This window comes from Oncorhynchus clarkii, chromosome 20 (genome assembly GCF_045791955.1).
Source record: "Oncorhynchus clarkii lewisi isolate Uvic-CL-2024 chromosome 20, UVic_Ocla_1.0, whole genome shotgun sequence".
NCBI lineage: Eukaryota > Metazoa > Chordata > Actinopteri > Salmoniformes > Salmonidae > Oncorhynchus > Oncorhynchus clarkii.
Genome location: NC_092166.1, coordinates 1,838,651 through 1,857,070, shown reverse-complemented (window position 1 = coordinate 1,857,070; position 18,420 = coordinate 1,838,651). Strand labels below are relative to the sequence as shown.

The 18,420-nt window shown below is 47.3% G+C and overlaps 1 protein-coding gene across 3 annotated transcripts in view; it reads left to right on the top strand.

The window, feature by feature from the left end:
* LOC139375775 (casein kinase I-like) overlaps positions 1-18,420 on the top strand; it is a 61,918-nt gene that overhangs the window by 33,093 nt on the left and 10,405 nt on the right. For all 3 annotated transcript variants that reach the window (XM_071117616.1, XM_071117613.1, XM_071117615.1), the window contains exons 4-5: positions 4,017-4,165; positions 10,832-11,066. In XM_071117616.1, the coding sequence (XP_070973717.1) occupies positions 4,017-4,165; positions 10,832-11,066 (384 nt within the window). The remainder of the gene's footprint in view (positions 1-4,016; positions 4,166-10,831; positions 11,067-18,420) is intronic.

Below are 18,420 nucleotides of genomic sequence, written 5' to 3'. Positions count from 1 at the left end.
CCATAAAGATGCAAGGTGAACTGACTGCTGACGAACTGTTCGATGCAGAAAAGTACTGGATTAAGGTAACACAACAACAGAGTTTCGGACAGGAGATCAAACTACTGAAGGCAGGAAAAAGCCTAAACAATGACTGTAAAATCAGAGAACTGAAACCTTTCCTGGACGAACACGAACTACTCAGTGTAGGAGGAAGACTGCAACAGTCCAACTTCACATTCAGAGAGCAGCACCCATGGGTTCTGCCCAATAAGTACAGATACTCAGAAATGCTGATACAGTACCAACATGAGAAGGTGATGCATTCTGGAGCAAGTGACACTCAGCACCCAACGTTACACAAGCGGGAAATGACACGCAGATGGAAGTACAGGCAGAGACTTGTGACCAGTTTCTGGAACAGTTGGCGAAGGGACTACTTGCTGGATCTAAAGTCAGCACACCGCTGTGACACACCACAGCCCACCCCACTGAAAGCGGGTGACGTTGTACTCATTGGAGAAGATAACCTACCCAGACAAACCTGGAAACTAGGAAAGATTGAGGAACTGTTTCCAGGCCGAGATGGCTTAGTTAGATCATGTTCAGTTCGTACTGCTTCAGGGACTTTGTTGAGGAGACCTATTCAGTTGATATACTGCCTAGAGATCTAGATGAACACAATTGTTCATCGGGGGGGGAGGATGTTGTAACTTTAATGTGTTACAGAGTTAATGTTTAAGTTTATTCTTTGAGCTGTATCTAAAGATATTTCTTTAGATTTATTTGCATATGTAATTGTATTGGGTTGTGTTGAATTACGCTTTTTGACTGCAAGTCCCAGAATGCCTTGCGAGAGGAATGAGTGATAACGCGCCAATAATGTGCAGGTGCGGATGATTGTGACTGACTTTCCAACAGCATCTTACCTGCATTGCTCTGTACCAAAACAATTGTTGTTAAATGTAACGTAAACAAGTATTCTTACTAAAATAAGCTTTCGTATCAAACCCGACGTCCCGAGTCATTACTAAGAATTTAGTTAATCTAAAACTGTTAGAGCTGCAGTCTAAAGGTGGTCTGACTGACTGTTAGAGCTGCAGTCTAAAGGTGGTCTGACTGTTAGAGCTGCAGTAGAAAGGTGGTCTGACTGTTAGAGCTGCAGTCTAAAGGTGGTCTGGCTGTTAGAGCTGCAGTCTAAAGGTGGTCTGGCTGTTAGAGCTGCAGTCTAAAGGTGGTCTGGGGGTTAGAGCTGCAGTCTGAAGGTGGTCTGACTGTTAGAGCTGCAGTCTAAAGGTGGTCTGGCTGTTAGAGCTGCAGTCTAAAGGTGGTCTGGCTGTTAGAGCTGCAGTCTAAAGGTGGTCTGGCTGACTGTTAGAGCTGCAGTCTAAAGGTGGTCTGGCTGACTGTTAGAGCTGCAGTCTAAAGGTGGTCTGACTGTTAGAGCTGCAGTCTAAAGGTGGTCTGACTGACTGTTAGAGCTGCAGTCTAAAGGTGGTCTGACTGACTGTTAGAGCTGCAGTCTAAAGGTGGTCTGTCTGTTAGAGCTGCAGTCTAAAGGTGGTCTGACTGTTAGAGCTGCAGTCTAAAGGTGGTCTGGCGGTTAGAGCTGCAGTCTGAAGGTGGTCTGACTGACTGTTAGAGCTGCAGTCTAAAGGTGGTCTGACTGTTAGAGCTGCAGTCTAAAGGTGGTCTGACTGTTAGAGCTGCAGTCTAAAGGTGGTCTGACTGTTAGAGCTGCAGTAGTAAGGTGGTCTGACTGTTAGAGCTGCAGTCTAAAGGTGGTCTGGCTGTTAGAGCTGCAGTCTAAAGGTGGTCTGGCTGTTAGAGCTGCAGTCTAAAGGTGGTCTGGCGGTTAGAGCTGCAGTCTGAAGGTGGTCTGACTGACTCTTAGAGCTGCAGTCTAAAGGTGGTCTGACTGACTGTTAGAGCTGCAGTCTAAAGGTGGTCTGACTGTTAGAGCTGTAGTCTAAAGGTGGTCTGACTGTTAGAGCTGCAGTAGAAAGGTGGTCTGACTGTTAGAGCTGCAGACTAAAGGTGGTCTGGCTGTTAGAGCTGCAGTCTGAAGGTGGTCTGACTGACTGTTAGAGCTGCAGTCTAAAGGTGGTCTGTCTGTTAGAGCTGCAGTCTAACGGTGGTCTGACTGTTAGAGCTGCAGTCTAAAGGTGGTCTGACTGACTGTCAGAGCTGCAGTCTAAAGGTGGTCTGACTGTTAGAACTGCAGTCTAAAGGTGGTCTGACTGTTAGAGCTGCAGTCTAAAGGTGGACTGACTGTTAGAGCTGCAGTGATCTTTCTGATGTATAGCTCCATGTTATTTTCGTTTCACTGCTACAGTTGCAGATCCTCATTCTTTCCACTGAAACTGTTGGTCCAGTTCTTACCCATTCTGGTGACTAAACGGTGTTTGTAAATGTGTATTTATGTGTGTGTCCCTTTGCCTTGTTACTGATGTTGTCCCAGATCAAGGTCTTTTCACCTGGTGTAAGAATGGACTCCTAACTCAGCAAAAAAAACTAAACGTCCTCTCACTGTCAACTGCGTTTATTTTCAGCAAACTTAACATGTGTAAGTATTTTTATGAACATACGATTCAACCACTGAGAGATAAACTGAACAAGTTCCACAGACATGTGACTAACAGAAATGGAGTAATGTGTCTCTGAACAAAGGGGGGTCAAAATCAAAAGTAACAGTCAGTATCTGGTGTGGCCACCAGCTGCATTAAGCACTGAAGTGCATCTCCTCATGGACTGCACCAGATTTGCCAGTTCTTGCTGTGAGATGTTACCCCACTCTTCCACCAAGGCACCTGCTAGTTCCCGGACATTTCTGGGGGGAATGGCCCTAGCCCTCACCCTCCGATCCAACAGGTCCCAGACGTGCTCAATGGGATTGAGATCCGGGCTCTTCGCTGGCCATGGCAGAACACTGACATTCTTGTCTTGCAGGAAATCACGCACAGAACGAGCAGTATGGGTGGTGGCATTGTCATGCTGGAGGGTCATGTCAGGATGAGCCTGCAGGAAGGGAACCACATGAGGGAGGAGGATGTCTTCCCTGTAACGCACAGCGTTGAGATTGCCTGCAATGACAACAATCTCAGTCCGATGATGCTGTGACACACCGCCCCAGACCATGACAGACCCTCCACCTCCAAATCGATCCCGCTCCAGAGTACAGGCCTCAGTGTAACGCTCATTCCTTCGACTATAAATGCGAATCCGACAATCACCCCTGGTGAGACAAAACCACGACTCGTCAGTGAAGAGCACTTTTTGTCAGTCCTGTCTGGTCCAGTGACGGTGGGTTTGTGTCCATAGGCAACATTGTTGTCGTTGATGTCTGGTGAGGACCTGCCTTACAACAGGCCTACAAGCCCTCAGTCCAGCCTCTCTCAGCCTATTGCGGACAGTCTGAGCACTGATGGAGGGATTGTGCGTTCCTGGTGTAACTCGGGCAGTTGTTGCGAGGACGATCAGCTGTTTGTCCTGTCTCCCTGTAGTGCTGTCTTAGGTGTCTCACAGTACAGGCATTGCAGTTTATTGCCCTGGCCACATCTGCAGTCCTCATGCCTCCTAGCAGCATGCCTAAGGCACGTTTACGCAGATGAGCAGGGACCCTGGGCATCTTTTTTTTTGTTTTTCAGAGTCAGTAGAAAGGCCTCTTTAGTGTCCTAAGTTTTCATAACTGTGACCTTAATTGCCTTCCGTCTGTAAGCTGTGTCTTAACGACAGTTCATTAATTGTTTATGGTTCATTGACCAAGCATGGGAACTAGTGTTTAAACCCTTTACAATGAAGATCTGTGAAGTTATTTGGATTTTTATGAATTATCTTTGAAAGACAGGGTTCTGAAAAAGATCAGTTTTATTTTTTATTTTTTTTATTTTAGCTGGTTCTTCACCTGCAGAAGAAATTGTCATTATTTTGTCCCCAAAATATTTTTTCTTAACAACCTATCTAGCCAAACCCTACCATCTTGTTTTCTTTAAATCAGTTCAGTTTTACTCACCGTCTGTGTCTCTCTCCATCTCTAGAGGGCGTCCCCCAGGTATTCTACTTCGGGCCCTGTGGGAAGTATAATGCCATGGTTCTGGAGCTGCTGGGACCCAGTCTGGAAGACCTGTTTGATTTGTGTGACAGAACCTTCTCCCTCAAGACCGTCCTCATGATCGCCATTCAGCTGGTAGGAACACTCTCTCACTTCCTCTCTCTCTCACTTCCTCTCTCACTTCCTCTGTCTCGCTCGCTCGCTCTCTCTCTCTCGCTCGCTCTCTCGCGCGCTCTCTTCTTACGGCTGAAAGTACCTTGAGTGTGTCTGAGGTGCACCCGTGACCAGCTCGGAAACCGTATTGAACATCGGAGAAGGTACAGTGGGATCTGTTTGTTAAAACTTCTTAGGGCTGCAATCCCGTCAACGGGATCGATATGACAACAGCAAGTGAAAGTGCAGGGAGCCAAATTCAAAACAACCGAAATCTCACAATTAAAATTCCTCAAACATACAAGTATCTTATACCATTTTAAAGGTAATCTTGTTGGTCAACCCACCACAGTGTCCGATTTCAAATAGGCTTTACAGCGAAAGCACCACGAACGATTGTTAGGTCAGAGCCAAGTCACAGAAAAACACAACCATTTTTCCAGCCAAAGAGTGGAGTCACAAAAATCAGAAATAGAGAGAGAATTAATCATTAACCTTTGATCTTCATCAGATGACACTCATAGAACTTCATGTTACACAATACATGTATGTTTTGTTCGGTAATTTTTTTAAATCTCAGTATACATGGGTGCGTTATGGGTGCGTTATGTTCAGTAGTTCCAAAAACATCCGGTGATTTTGCAGAGAGCCAGTTTACAGAAATATTCATTATAAATGTTGATGAAAATACAAGTGTTATACATGGAAATGTAGATAATCTTCTCCTTAATGCAACCGTTGTGTCAGATATCAAAAAAGCTTTACGGAAAAAGCAAACCATGCAATAATCTAAGTACGGCGCTCAGAGACCCAACAAGCCAAAAAGATATCCGCCATATTGTGCAGTCAACAGAAGTCAGAAATAACATTATAAATATTCACTTACCTTTGATGATCTTCATCAGAATGCACTCCCAGGAATCCCAGTTCCACAATAAATGTTTTATTTGTTCGATAATGTCCATAATTTATGTCCAAATAGCTACTTTTGTTAGCACGTTTGGTAAACATATCAAAACTCACGAAGCGCGTTCACTAGTTGCAGACAATGTCAAAAAGTTCCGTTACAGTCCGTAGAAACATGTCAAACGAAGTATAGAATCAATCTTTAGGATGTTTTTAACATAAATCTTCAATAATGTTCCAACCAGAGAATTCCTTTGTCTTGAGAAAAGCAAATGGAATGGGAGCTACCTCATGTGAATGCACGTGACCAGCTCATGGCTGCTCGCAGACCTCTGACTCATTCCCCTCTCATTCAGCCCCCCTTCACAGTAGAAGCCTCAAACAAGTTTCTAAAGACGGTCGACATCTAGTGGAAGCCTTAGGAAGTGCAAAATGACCAATATCCCACTGTATTTTCAATAGGGGCTGAGTTGAAAATCGACCAACCTCAGATTTCCCGCTTCCTGGTTGGATTTTCTTCTCAGGTTTTTGCCTGCCATATTAGTTATGTTATACTCACAGACATCATTCAAACAGTTTTAGAAACTTCAGAGTGTTTTCTATCCAACTATGCTAATAATATGCATATATTAGCAACTGGGACTGAGGAGCAGGCAGTTTACTCTGGGCACCTTATTCATCCAAGCTACTCAATACTGCCCCCAGCCATAAGAAGTTACATTGCAGAGTTATGTGCGTCATTTCAAGCCCACCCTTCTAATTAACCCGTGGTGAGTTATTCACAATTTTGATGAACAAGTAAGGTTTTATATGTAAGATGGTTAAATAAAGAGCAAAATTATTGATTATTACATTTTGTGGTCTGGTCCTATAAGAGCTCTTTGTCACTTCCCACTATCCAAAGGTTTTGTGACAAACTCACACTCATTCTTATGTCTAATACATGTATCATATAGTGTGTGTGTGTGGCAGGCTTACAATGATGGCAAAAAACAACATTTGAGAGTGCGCTGACCCTGGTGCTAGAGGGGATACGCTGACCATGGTGCTAGAGGGGATACACTGACCCTGGTGCTAGAGGGAGTACGCTGACCCTGGTGTTAGAGGGGGTACAGCTGTGACCGGCTGTCTTGTGGGTTGTTCTGTCACACGCCATCCCCCTCAACCTCTCCTCCATCCCCCTCACCCTCTCCATCCCCCTCACCCTTACCCTCTCCATCCCCCTAACCCTCTCCTCCAGCAGTCTGATCCTCTCCTCTACTGCTCTGTTCTGCTCCTTCTCCTGTTCATGTTGTCTCACCACAGTCCAGAGTTGCAGACATGTCTCTCTCCACCTCCGGCTCTCCGGGTCTGGTTGAGGGGGTGTTGTTGTCCGGGTCTGGTTGAGGGGGTCTGGTTGAGGGGGTGTTGTTGTCCGGGTCTGGTTGAGGGGGTCTGGTTGAGGGGGTGGTGTTGTCCGGGTCTGGTTGAGCGGGTGGTGTTGACCGGGTCTGGTTGAGGGGGTGTTGTTGTCCGGGTCTGGTTGAGCGGGTGGTGTTGTCCGGGTCTGGTTGAGGGGGTGTTGTTGTCCGGGTCTGGTTGAGGGGGTGTTGTTGTCTGGTTGAGGGGGTGGTGTTGTCCGGGTCTGGTTGAGGGGGTGTTGTTGTCCGGGTCTGGTTGAGCGGGTGGTGTTGTCCGGGTCTGGTTGAGGGGGTGTTGATGTCCGGGTCTGGTTGAGCGGGTGGTGTTGTCCGGGTCTGGTTGAGGGGGTGTTGTTGTCCGGGTCTGGTTGAGGGGGTGTTGTTGTCCGGGTCTGGTTGAGGGGGTGTTGTTGTCTGGTTGAGGGGGTGGTGTTGTCCGGGTCTGGTTGAGGGGGTGTTGTTGTCCGGGTCTGGTTGAGGGGGTTTTGTTGTCCGGGTCTGGTTGAGGGGGTGTTGTTGTCTGGGTCTGGTTGAGGGGGTGGTGTTGAGCTGGACTGTTATTTGTGCTGACTGGAGTGTGTTCCAGCTCCACCTGCCTTACCTCCAGCTGGGTGAATGTACCCTTCATTTCAATGAGGGAGGAGTACTCTGTGCTGGGAGGTTGACTTTCCCGCTTTGGGTTGCTTGTCTGTGGGGTTATATAATGATGTCTGGTCTGACCCGCTCGGGGTGGGGGTATCTTTCTCAAGAGAGAGCTTCTCCTGCTGTGCTAATTCTTTGATTAGGTGAAAGTCCAGCTGAAACTGTTTGGGGTTGCCCTGTACCATTACTGTTCCAGATTTATATTAGCTGACTGTATCCTGAGTTATCCCCCATCGCTACAGGGGATGGTCTGGTTAATCTAGCACTGTGCTATGCCAGGGGATGGTCTGGTTAATCTAGCACTGTGCCATGCCAGGGGATGGTCTGGTTAATCTAGCACTGTGCCATGCCAGGGGATGGTCTGGTTAATCTAGCACTGTGCCATGCCAGGGGATGGTCTGGTTAATATAGCACTGTGCTATGCCAGGGGATGGTCTGGTTAATCTAGCACTGTGCTATGCCAGGGGATGGTCTGGTTAATCTAGCACTGTGCCATACCAGGGGATGGTCTGGTTAATCTAGCGCTGTGCTATGGCAGGGATGGTCTGGTTAATATAGCACTGTGCCATGTCATGGGATGGTCTGGTTAATATAGCACTGTGCCAGGGGATGGTCTGGTTAATATAACACTGTACCAGGGGATGGTCTGGTTAATATAGCACTGTGCCATGCCAGGGGATGGTCTGGTTAATATAGCACTGTGCCAGGGGATGGTCTGGTTAATATAGCACTGTGCCAGGGGATGGTCTGGTTAATATAGCACTGTGCCAGGGGATGGTCTGGTTAATATAGCACTGTGCCAGGGGATGGTCTGTGTTAATATAGCACTGTGTCAGGGGATGGTCTGGTTAATATAGCACTGTGCCAGGGGATGGTCTGGTTAATATAGCACTGTGCCAGGGGATGGTCTGGTTAATATAGCACTGTGCCAGGGGATGGTCTGGTAAATATAGCACTTTGCCATGCCAGGGGATGGTCTGGTAAATATAGCACTGTGCCATGCCAGGGGATGGTCTGGTAAATATAGCACTGTGCCATGCCAGGGGATGGTCTGGTTAATATAGCACTGTGCCATGCCAGGGGATGGTCTGGTTAATATAGCACTGTGCCATGCCAGGGGATGGTCTGGTTAATATAGCACTGTGCCATGCCAGGGGATGGTCTGGTTAATATAGCACTGTGCCATGCCAGGGGATGGTCTGGTTAATATAGCACTGTGCCATGCCAGGGGATGGTCTTGTTAATATAGCACTGTGCCATGCCAGGGGATGGTCTGGTTAATATAGCACTGTGCCAGGGGATGGTCTGGTTAATATAGCACTGTGCCAGGGGATGGTCTGGTTAATATAGCACTGTGCCAGGGGATGGTCTGGTTAATATAGCACTGTGCCATGCCAGGGGATGGTCTGGTTAATATAGCACTGTGTCAGGGGATGGTCTGGTTAATATAGCACTGTGCCAGGGGATGGTCTGGTTAATATAGCACTGTGCCAGGGGATGGTCTGGTTAATATAGCACTGTGTCAGGGGATGGTCTGGTTAATATAGCACTGTGCCATGCCAGGGGATGGTCTGGTTAATATAGCACTGTGTCAGGGGATGGTCTGGTTAATATAGCACTGTGCCATGCCAGGGGATGGTCTGGTTAATATAGCACTGTGTCAGGGGATGGTCTGGTTAATATAGCACTGTGCCAGGGGATGGTCTGGTTAATATAGCACTGTGCCAGGGGATGGTCTGGTTAATATAGCACTGTGCCATGCCAGGGGATGGTCTGGTTAATATAGCACTGTGTCAGGGGATGGTCTGGTTAATATAGCACTGTGCCAGGGGATGGTCTGGTTAATATAGCACTGTGCCAGGGGATGGTCTGGTTAATATAGCACTGTGCCAGGGGATGGTCTGGTTAATATAGCACTGTGCCAGGGGATGGTCTGGTTAATATAGCACTGTGCCAGGGGATGGTCTGGTTAATATAGCACTGTGCCAGGGGATGGTCTGGTTAATATAGCACTGTGCCAGGGGATGGTCTGGTTAATATAGCACTGTGCCAGGGGATGGTCTGGTTAATATAGCACTGTGCCAGGGGATGGTCTGGTTAATATAGCACTGTGTCAGGGGATGGTCTGGTTAATATAGCACTGTGCCAGGGGATGGTCTGGTTAATATAGCACCGTGCCAGGGGATGGTCTGGTTAATATAGCACTGTGCCATGCCAGGGGATGGTCTGGATAATATAGCACTGTGTCAGGGGATGGTCTGGTTAATATAGCACTGTGTCAGGGGATGGTCTGGTTAATATAGCACTGTGCCAGGGGATGGTCTGGTTAATATAGCACTATGTCAGGGGATGGTCTGGTTAATATAGCACTGTGTCAGGGGATGGTCTGGTTAATATAGCACTGTGCCAGGGGATGGTCTGGTTAATATAGCACTGTGCCAGGGGATGGTCTGGTTAATATAGCACTGTGTCAGGGGATGGTCTGGTTAATATAGCACTGTGCCAGGGGATGGTCTGTGTTAATATAGCACTGTGCCAGGGGATGGTCTGGTTAATATAGCACTGTGTCAGGGGATAGTCTGGTTAATATAGCACTGTGCCAGGGGATGGTCTGGTTAATATAGCACTATGTCAGGGGATGGTCTGGTTAATATAGCACTGTGCCAGGGGATGGTCTGGTTAATATAGCACTGTGCCAGGGGATGGTCTGGTTAATATAGCACTGTGCCAGGGGATGGTCTGGTTAATATAGCACTGTGCCAGGGGATGGTCTGGTTAATATAGCACTGTGCCAGGGGATGGTCTGGTTAATATAGCACTGTGCCAGGGGATGGTCTGGTTAATATAGCACTGTGCCAGGGGATGGTCTGGTTAATATAGCACTGTGTCAGGGGATGGTCTGGTTAATATAGCACTGTGCCAGGGGATGGTCTGGTTAATATAGCACTGTGCCAGGGGATGGTCTGGTTAATATAGCACTGTGCCAGGGGATGGTCTGGTTAATATAGCACTGTGCCAGGGGATGGTCTGGTTAATATAGCACTGTGCCAGGGGATGGTCTGGTTAATATAGCACTGTGTCAGGGGATGGTCTGGTTAATATAGCACTGTGCCAGGGGATGGTCTGGTTAATATAGCACCATGCCAGGGGATGGTCTGGTTAATATAGCACTGTGCCAGGGGATGGTCTGGTTAATATAGCACTGTGTCAGGGGATGGTCTGGTTAATATAGCACCATGCCAGGGGATGGTCTGGTTAATATAGCACTGTGTCAGGGGATGGTCTGTGTGGAAGATTAAGTTGCTTCTGTTCTTATTTTTATAACAGTCAGCAAAAAGTGTCAGTTTATTTTCCCATAAGCACTTTCTTTTTGTCCTCTTCGTGCCTTATCATTTTTTACACCCAGAGGGTACTGTGTTGTAATGACCTCTGGACTACTGGAGGGGGCTTTGTCTCTCCTGCTGTTGTTGGGCTCAAGGGCTTTGACACCTCTCACTTCACACCACCATGCTAATTGAAGATGTATCTGTTCTAGGAATCCTTAACTTAGCATTCAGTCCTTTATAAAGTAAAACAAATCGTCGTAATATAATTATTCTTCTTTGCTTTAAAAAAGCTTCTCTCTCTCACTTTATCTCTTTCACCCGGTCTGTCTCGTCTTCCTCCTTCCTCTCATCCCTCTCCTGCCTCCCTCCCCCAGATCACGCGGATGGAGTTCGTCCACACCAGGAGTCTGATCTACCGGGACGTGAAGCCAGAGAACTTCCTGGTTGGCCGGCCCGGCAGCAAGCGGCAGCACACCATCCACATCATCGACTTCGGCCTGGCCAAAGAGTACATCGACCCTGAGACCAAGAAACACATCCCTTACAGGGAGCACAAGAGCCTGACGGGCACCGCACGTTACATGAGCGTCAATACTCACCTGGGCAGAGGTAAACAGCCTGACGGGCACCACACCCTACATGAGCATCAATACTCACCTGGGCAGAGGTAAACAGCCTGACGGGCACCACACCCTACATGAGCATCAATACTCACCTGGGCAGAGGTAAACAGCCTGACAGGCACCACACCCTACATGAGCATCAATACTCACCTGGGTAAAGGTAAGCAGCCTGACGGGCACCACACACTACATTAGCATCAATACTCACCTGGGCAGAGGTAAACAGCCTGACGGGCACCGCACGTTACATGAGCATCAATACTCACCTGGGCAAAGGTAAACAGCCTGACGGGCACCACACACTACATGAGCGTCAATACTCACCTGAGTAAAGGTAAACAGCCTGACGGGCACCGCACCCTACATGAGCGTCAATACTCACCTTGACTTTTTCCACATTTTGTTGTGTTATAGCCTGAATTGAAAATGGATTAAATTTAGATTTTTTTTGTCATTTGCCTACACACAATACCACAATGTCAAAGTGGAGGGCCGGCAGGGATGTCCTTGTCCCATTGTGCACTAGCGACTCCTGTGGCGGGCCGACCGCTGACAACGGTCAGGTGTACGGTCTTTCCCTCCGACACATTGGTGCGGCTGCCTTCCGGGTTAAGTAGGCGTTGTGTCAAGAAGCAGCACGGCTCTCGACCTTAAACAAACAATTTACATCAGCCAGGTAGAGACATTTCATCAGCAGGCTGGCCTACATAGCCTAGAGACATTTCATCAGCAGGCTGGCCTGCATAGCCTAGAGACATTTCATCAGCAGGCTGGCCTACATAGCCTAGAGAGACATTTCATCAGCAGGCTGGCCTACATAGCCTAGATACATTTCATCAGCAGGCTGGCCTACATAGCCTAGAGAGACATTTCATCACCAGGCTGGCCTACATAGCCTAGAGAGACATTTCATCAGCAGGCTACATAGCCTAGAGACATTTCATCAGCAGGCTGGCCTACATAGCCTAGAGACATTTCATCAGCAGGCTGGCCTACATAGCCTAGAGAGACATTTCATCAGCAGGCTGGCCTACATAGCCTAGAGAGACATTTCAGCAGCAGGCTGGCCTGCGTAGCCTAGAGACATTTCAGCAGCAGGCTGGCCTACATAGCCTAGAGACATTTCATCAGCAGGCTGGCCTACATAGCCTAGAGAGACATTTCATCAGCAGGCTGGCCTACATAACCTAGAGAGACATTTCAGCCGCAGGCTGGCCTACATAGCCTAGAGACATTTCAGCAGCAGGCAGATGTTATAGTTCATATAATGAAATCAGTCAATTGAATTCAATGAATGGACTTCACATGACTGGGAATAGAGATATAAATCTGTTGGTCACAGATACCCTAAAAAAAATGGGCCTCAGGGTCTCGTCACAGTATTTCTGTGCATTCAAATTGCCATCGATTAAAAAAAAAAATAAAAAAAATAGTGTTCGTTGTCCATAGCTTATGCCTGCCAACCTCCACCGTGGTGCCCTCTGTTCACAATGTTGACATCAGCAAACTGCTCGCCTTGGGTCTGCGGTTGTGAGGCTGGTTGGATGTTCTGCCAAATTCTTTAAAAAATAAGCTCTGGTGGACTTTCCTGCAGTCGGCATTTTTATTTATTTTTTTATTTATTTAACCTTTATTTAACCAGGTAGGCTAGTTGAGAACAAGTTCTCATTTGCAACTGCGACCTGGCCAAGATAAGGCATAGCAGTGTGAACAGACAACACAGAGTTACACATGGAGTAAACAATTAACAAGTCAATAACACAGTAGAAAAAAGGGGAGTCTATATATACATTGTGTGCAAAAGGCATGAGAAGGTAGGCAAATAATTACAATTATGCAGATTAACACTGGAGTGATAAATGATCAGATGGTTATGTAAAGGTAGAGATATTGGTGTGCAAAAGAGCAGAAAAATAAATAAATAAAAACAGTATGGGGATGAGGTAGGTGAAAATGGGTGGGCTATTTACCAATAGACTATGTACAGCTGCAGCGATCGGTTAGCTGCTCAGATAGCAGATGTTTGAAGTTGGTGAGGGAGATAAAAGTCTCCAACTTCAGTGATTTTTGCAATTCGTTCCAATCACAGGCAGCAGAGAACTGGAACGAAAGGCGGCCAAATGAGGTGTTGGCTTTAGGGATGATCAGTGAGATACACCTGCTGGAGCGCGTGCTACGGATGGGTGTTGCCATCGTAACCAGTGAACTGAGATAAGGCGGAGCTTTACCTAGCATGGACTTGTAGATGAGCTGGAGCCAGTGGGTCTGGCGACGAATATGTAGCGAGGGCCAGCCGATTAGAGCATACAAGTCGCAGTGGTGGGTGGTATAAGGTGCTTTAGTGACAAAACGGATGGCACTGTGATAAACTGCATCCAGTTTGCTGAGTAGAGTGTTGGAAGCAATTTTGTAGATGACATCGCCGAAGTCGAGGATCGGTAGGATAGTCAGTTTTACTAGGGTAAGTTTGGCGGCGTGAGTGAAGGAGGCTTTGTTGCGGAATAGAAAGCCGACTCTTGATTTGATTTTCGATTGGAGATGTTTGATATGGGTCTGGAAGGAGAGTTTAGAGTCTAGCCAGACACCTAGGTACTTATAGATGTCGACATATTCAAGGTCGGAACCATCCAGGGTGGTGATGCTGGTCAGGCGTGCGGGTGCAGGCAGCGAACGGTTGAAAAGCATGCATTTGGTTTTACTAGCGTTTAAGAGCAGTTGGAGGCCACGGAAGGAGTGCTGTATGGCATTGAAGCTCGTTTGGAGGTTAGATAGCACAGTGTCCAAGGACGGGCCGGAAGTATATAGAATGGTGTCGTCTGCGTAGAGGTGGATCAGGGAATCGCCCGCAGCATGAGAAACATCATTGATATATACAGAGAAAAGAGTCGGCCCGAGAATTGAACCCTGTGGCACCCCCATAGAGACTGCCAGAGGACCGGACAGCATGCCCTCCGATTTGACACACTGAACTCTGTCTGCAAAGTAATTGGTGAACCAGGCAAGGCAGTCATCCGAAAAACCGAGGCTACTGAGTCTGCCAATAAGAATACGGTGATTGACAGAGTCGAAAGCCTTGGCAAGGTCTATGAAGACGGCTGCACAGTACTGTCTTTTATCGATGGCGGTTATGATATCGTTTAGTACCTTGAGCGTGGCTGAGGTACACCCGTGACCAGCTCGGAAACCAGATTGCACAGCGGAGAAGGTACGGTGGGATTCAAGATGGTCAGTGATCTGTTTGTTGACTTGGCTTTCGAAGACCTTAGATAGGCAGGGCAGGATGGATATTGGTCTGTAACAGTTTGGGTCCAGGGTGTCGCCCCCTTTGAAGAGGGGGATGACTGCGGCAGCTTTCCAATCCTTGGGGATCTCAGACGATATGAAAGAGAGGTTGAACAGGCTGGTAATAGGGGTTGCGACAATGGCGGCGGATAGTTTCAGGAATAGAGGGTCCAGATTGTCAAGCCCAGCTGATTTGTACGGGTCCAGGTTTTGCAGCTCTTTCAGAACATCTGCTATCTGGATTTGGGTAAAGGAGAACCTGGAGAGGCTTGGGCGAGTAGCTGCGGGGGGGGGGGGGGAGCTGTTGGACGAGGTTGGAGTAGCCAGGCGGAAGGCATGGCCAGCCGTTGAGAAATGCTTGTTGAAGTTTTCGATAATCATGGATTTATCGGTGGTGACCGTGTTACCTAGCCTCAGTGCAGTGGGCAGCTGGGAGGAGGTGCTCTTGTTCTCCATGGACTTAACAGTGTCCCAGAACTTTTTGGAGTTGGAGCTACAGGATGCAAACTTCTGCCTGAAGAAGTTGGCTTTAGCTTTCCTGACTGACTGTGTGTATTGGTTCCTGACTTCCCTGAACAGTTGCATATCGCGGGGACTGTTCGATGTTAGTGCAGTCCGCCACAGGATGTTTTTGTGCTGGTCGAGGGCAGTCAGGTCTGGAGTGAACCAGGGGCTATATCTGTTCTTAGTTCTGCATTTTTTGAACGGAGCATGCTTATCTAAAATGGTGAGGAAGTTACTTTTAAAGAAAGACCAGGCATCCTCAACTGACGGGATGAGGTCAATGTCCTTCCAGGATACCCGGGCCAGGTCGATTAGAAAGGCCTGCTCACAGAAGTGTTTTAGGGAGCGTTTGACAGTGATGAGGGGTGGTCGTTTGACTGCGGCTCCGTAGCGGATACAGGCAATGAGGCAGTGATCGCTGAGATCCTGGTTGAAGACAGCGGAGGTGTATTTGGAGGGCCAGTTGGTCAGGATGACGTCAATGAGGGTGCCCTTGTTTACAGAGTTAGGGTTGTACCTGGTGGGTTCCTTGATGATTTGAGTGAGATTGAGGGCATCTAGCTTAGATTGTAGGACTGCCGGGGTGTTAAGCATATCCCAGTTTAGGTCACCTAACAGAACAAACTCTGAAGCTAGATGGGGGGCGATCAATTCACAAATGGTGTCCAGGGCACAGCTGGGAGCTGAGGGGGGTCGGTAGCAGGCGGCAACAGTGAGAGACTTATTTCTGGAGAGAGTAATTTTCAAAATTAGTAGTTCGAACTGTTTGGGTATGGACCTGGAAAGTATGACATTACTTTGCAGGCTCTCTCTGCAGTAGACTGCAACTCCTCCTCCTTTGGCAGTTCTATCTTGACGGAAGATGTTATAGTTGGGTATGGAAATCTCCGAATTTTTGGTGGCCTTCCTGAGCCAGGATTCAGACACGGCAAGGACATCAGGGTTAGCAGAGTGTGCTAGAGCAGTGAGTAAGACAAACTTAGGGAGGAGGCTTCTGATGTTGACATGCATGAAACCAAGGCTTTTTCGATCACAGAAGTCAACAAATGAGGGTGCCTGGGGACATGCAGGGCCTGGGTTTACCTCCACATCACCCGCGGAACAGAGAAGGAGTAGTATGAGGGTGCGGCTGAAGGCTATCAAAACTGGTCGCCTAGGGCGTTGGGGACAGAGAATAAGAGGAGCAGGTTTCTGGGCATGGTAGAATATATTCCGGGCATAATGCGCAAACAGGGGTATGGTGGGGTGCGGGTACAGCGGAGGTAAGCCCAGGCACTGGGTGATGATGAGAGAGGTTGTATCTCTGGACATGCTGGTTGTAATGGGTGAGGTCACCGCATGTGTGGGGGGTGGGACAAAGGAGGTAACAGGGGTATAAAGAGTGGAACTAGGGGCTCCATTGTAAACTAAAACAATGATAACTAACCTGCACAACAGTATACAAGGCATATTGACATTTGAGAGAGACATACAGCGAGGCATACAGTAATCACAGGTGTTGAATTGGGAGAGCTAGCTAAAACAGTAGGTGAGACAACAGCTAATCAGCTAGCACAACAACAGCAGGTAGAATGGCGATTGATTAGGCAGAGAGGGTCGGATTAACTACACACAGAGCCTAAGTGCGGCTGGGGCCGACAGATAAAACATAAACAAGCAGAATGGATTACCGTGATTAATGGACAGTCCAGCATGCATCAGCTATGTAGCCAAGTGATCAGTGTCCAAGGGGCAGCGGTGGATGGGGCAGGGAAGCTGGACTGGCGAGTGTTATCCAGGTTAGAAAACTAACAATGACCAAATAGCTTGTAGCCAGTTAGCTGGTTAGCTTCTGGAGGTTCTTGAGTGTGTTCTAAAAATGTAAAGATAATAGCGGTTCCGTATCACATTGGGTGAGGCAGGTTACCGGAAGGTATAAACAAATTAAAAATCGAAAAGGGATAGAAAGTAAATATGGGTTCAGTGAGTGTTTGGGACTCGGCGATTCAGACGGTTAGCAGGCCTGTGCTAACAAGCTAACAGTTAGTAGACGGTGCTAAACACGGTAGCAGTTAGCGGACCGGGCTAAACAAGCTAGCAGTTAGCAGGCCGAATTTGCAAGCAAGGAGATAGCAAGGGCTAGAGAGTTAGCCTTTGGGGACGTCGCGATGGGGGTATCTGTTTATTCCTCTTCATGCAGTGACATCGATGGACCGGTCGTGGGTCTGGATATTGTAGCCCAGGAGCTCAAAATGTTCCGTTTGCGATGGGAATCCGGGGATGTAAAATAAAATAATAAATAGGTCCGTTATGCTCTGGTTAGAGTCGCGTTGTTCGAACTGGCGAGAGCTTTCCGAGCTAAAGGTTAGCTGATGACCGGTTAGCTGAAGACCGCTAGCAATGTTTTGCTGAAGCTGGTAGTTCGTTGGCTAGCTTCAGTTGAGGGGTTCCAGGTCCGAAGTAAATATAAATACTTTAGGAAAAATAGCTACGTTGGGTGAGGCGGGTTGCAGGAGAGTATTTAGAAGAAGTTGAGGTTCAGCAAAAAGTTTTAAAGATATGTGAAGAAAAAAACGAAAACAAACGATATATACAAGGGACACTACACGACAATACGTCCTACTGCTACGCCATCTTGACTACATCTTGACTTGGCATGCCACGCACCCTCAACTTGAGACATCTGTGGCATTGTTGTGTGACAACTGGACATAGGGGCCTTTTATTGTCCCCAGCACAAGGCGCACCTGTGTAATGATAATGCTGTTCAATCAGCTTCTTGATATGCCACACCTGACAGGTGGATGGATTATATTGGAATAGAAGCCTTTCCTAATCATGTCCAATCAATCTAATTTACCACAGGTGGACTCCATGTTGTAGAAACATCAAGGGTGATCAATGGAAACAGGATGCACCTGAGCTCAATATGGAGTCTTATAGTAAAGGGTCTGAAATACTTATGTAAATGTGATATTTCTGTTTTTATTTGTAGAATAAGGCTGTAACGGAACAAAATGTGGATAAAGTCCAGGGGTATGAATACTTTTTGAAATGCCCCGTAAGTGGTTTGCTATTCCAAAATTAAGCATTCGCTTGGTAACAGCTGAGAATCCTCCTGGTTATGATTCATTTGCTGCAGCAAACTGTGACTAGTCTTTGAGTTACTTGTATACATACAGTACCAGTCAAAAGTTTGGACACACTTACTCATTCAAGGGTTTTTCTTTCTTTTTACTATTTTCTACATTGTAGAAAAGTAGTAAAGACATCAAAACTATGAAATAACACGTATGGAATCATGTTGTAACCAAAAAAGTATTAAACAAATAAAAATATATTTTATATTTGAGATTCTTCAAAATAGCCACCCTTTGCCTTGATGAAGCTGGTTGAGAGAATGCCTTGACGAAGCTGGTTGAGAGAATGCCTTGACGAAGCTGGTTGAGAGAATGCCTTGATGAAGCTGGTTTAGAGAATGCCTTGATGAAGCTGGTTGAGAGAATGCCTTGACGAAGCTGGTTGAGAGAATGCCTTGATGAAGCTGGTTGAGAGAATGCCTTGATGAAGCTGGT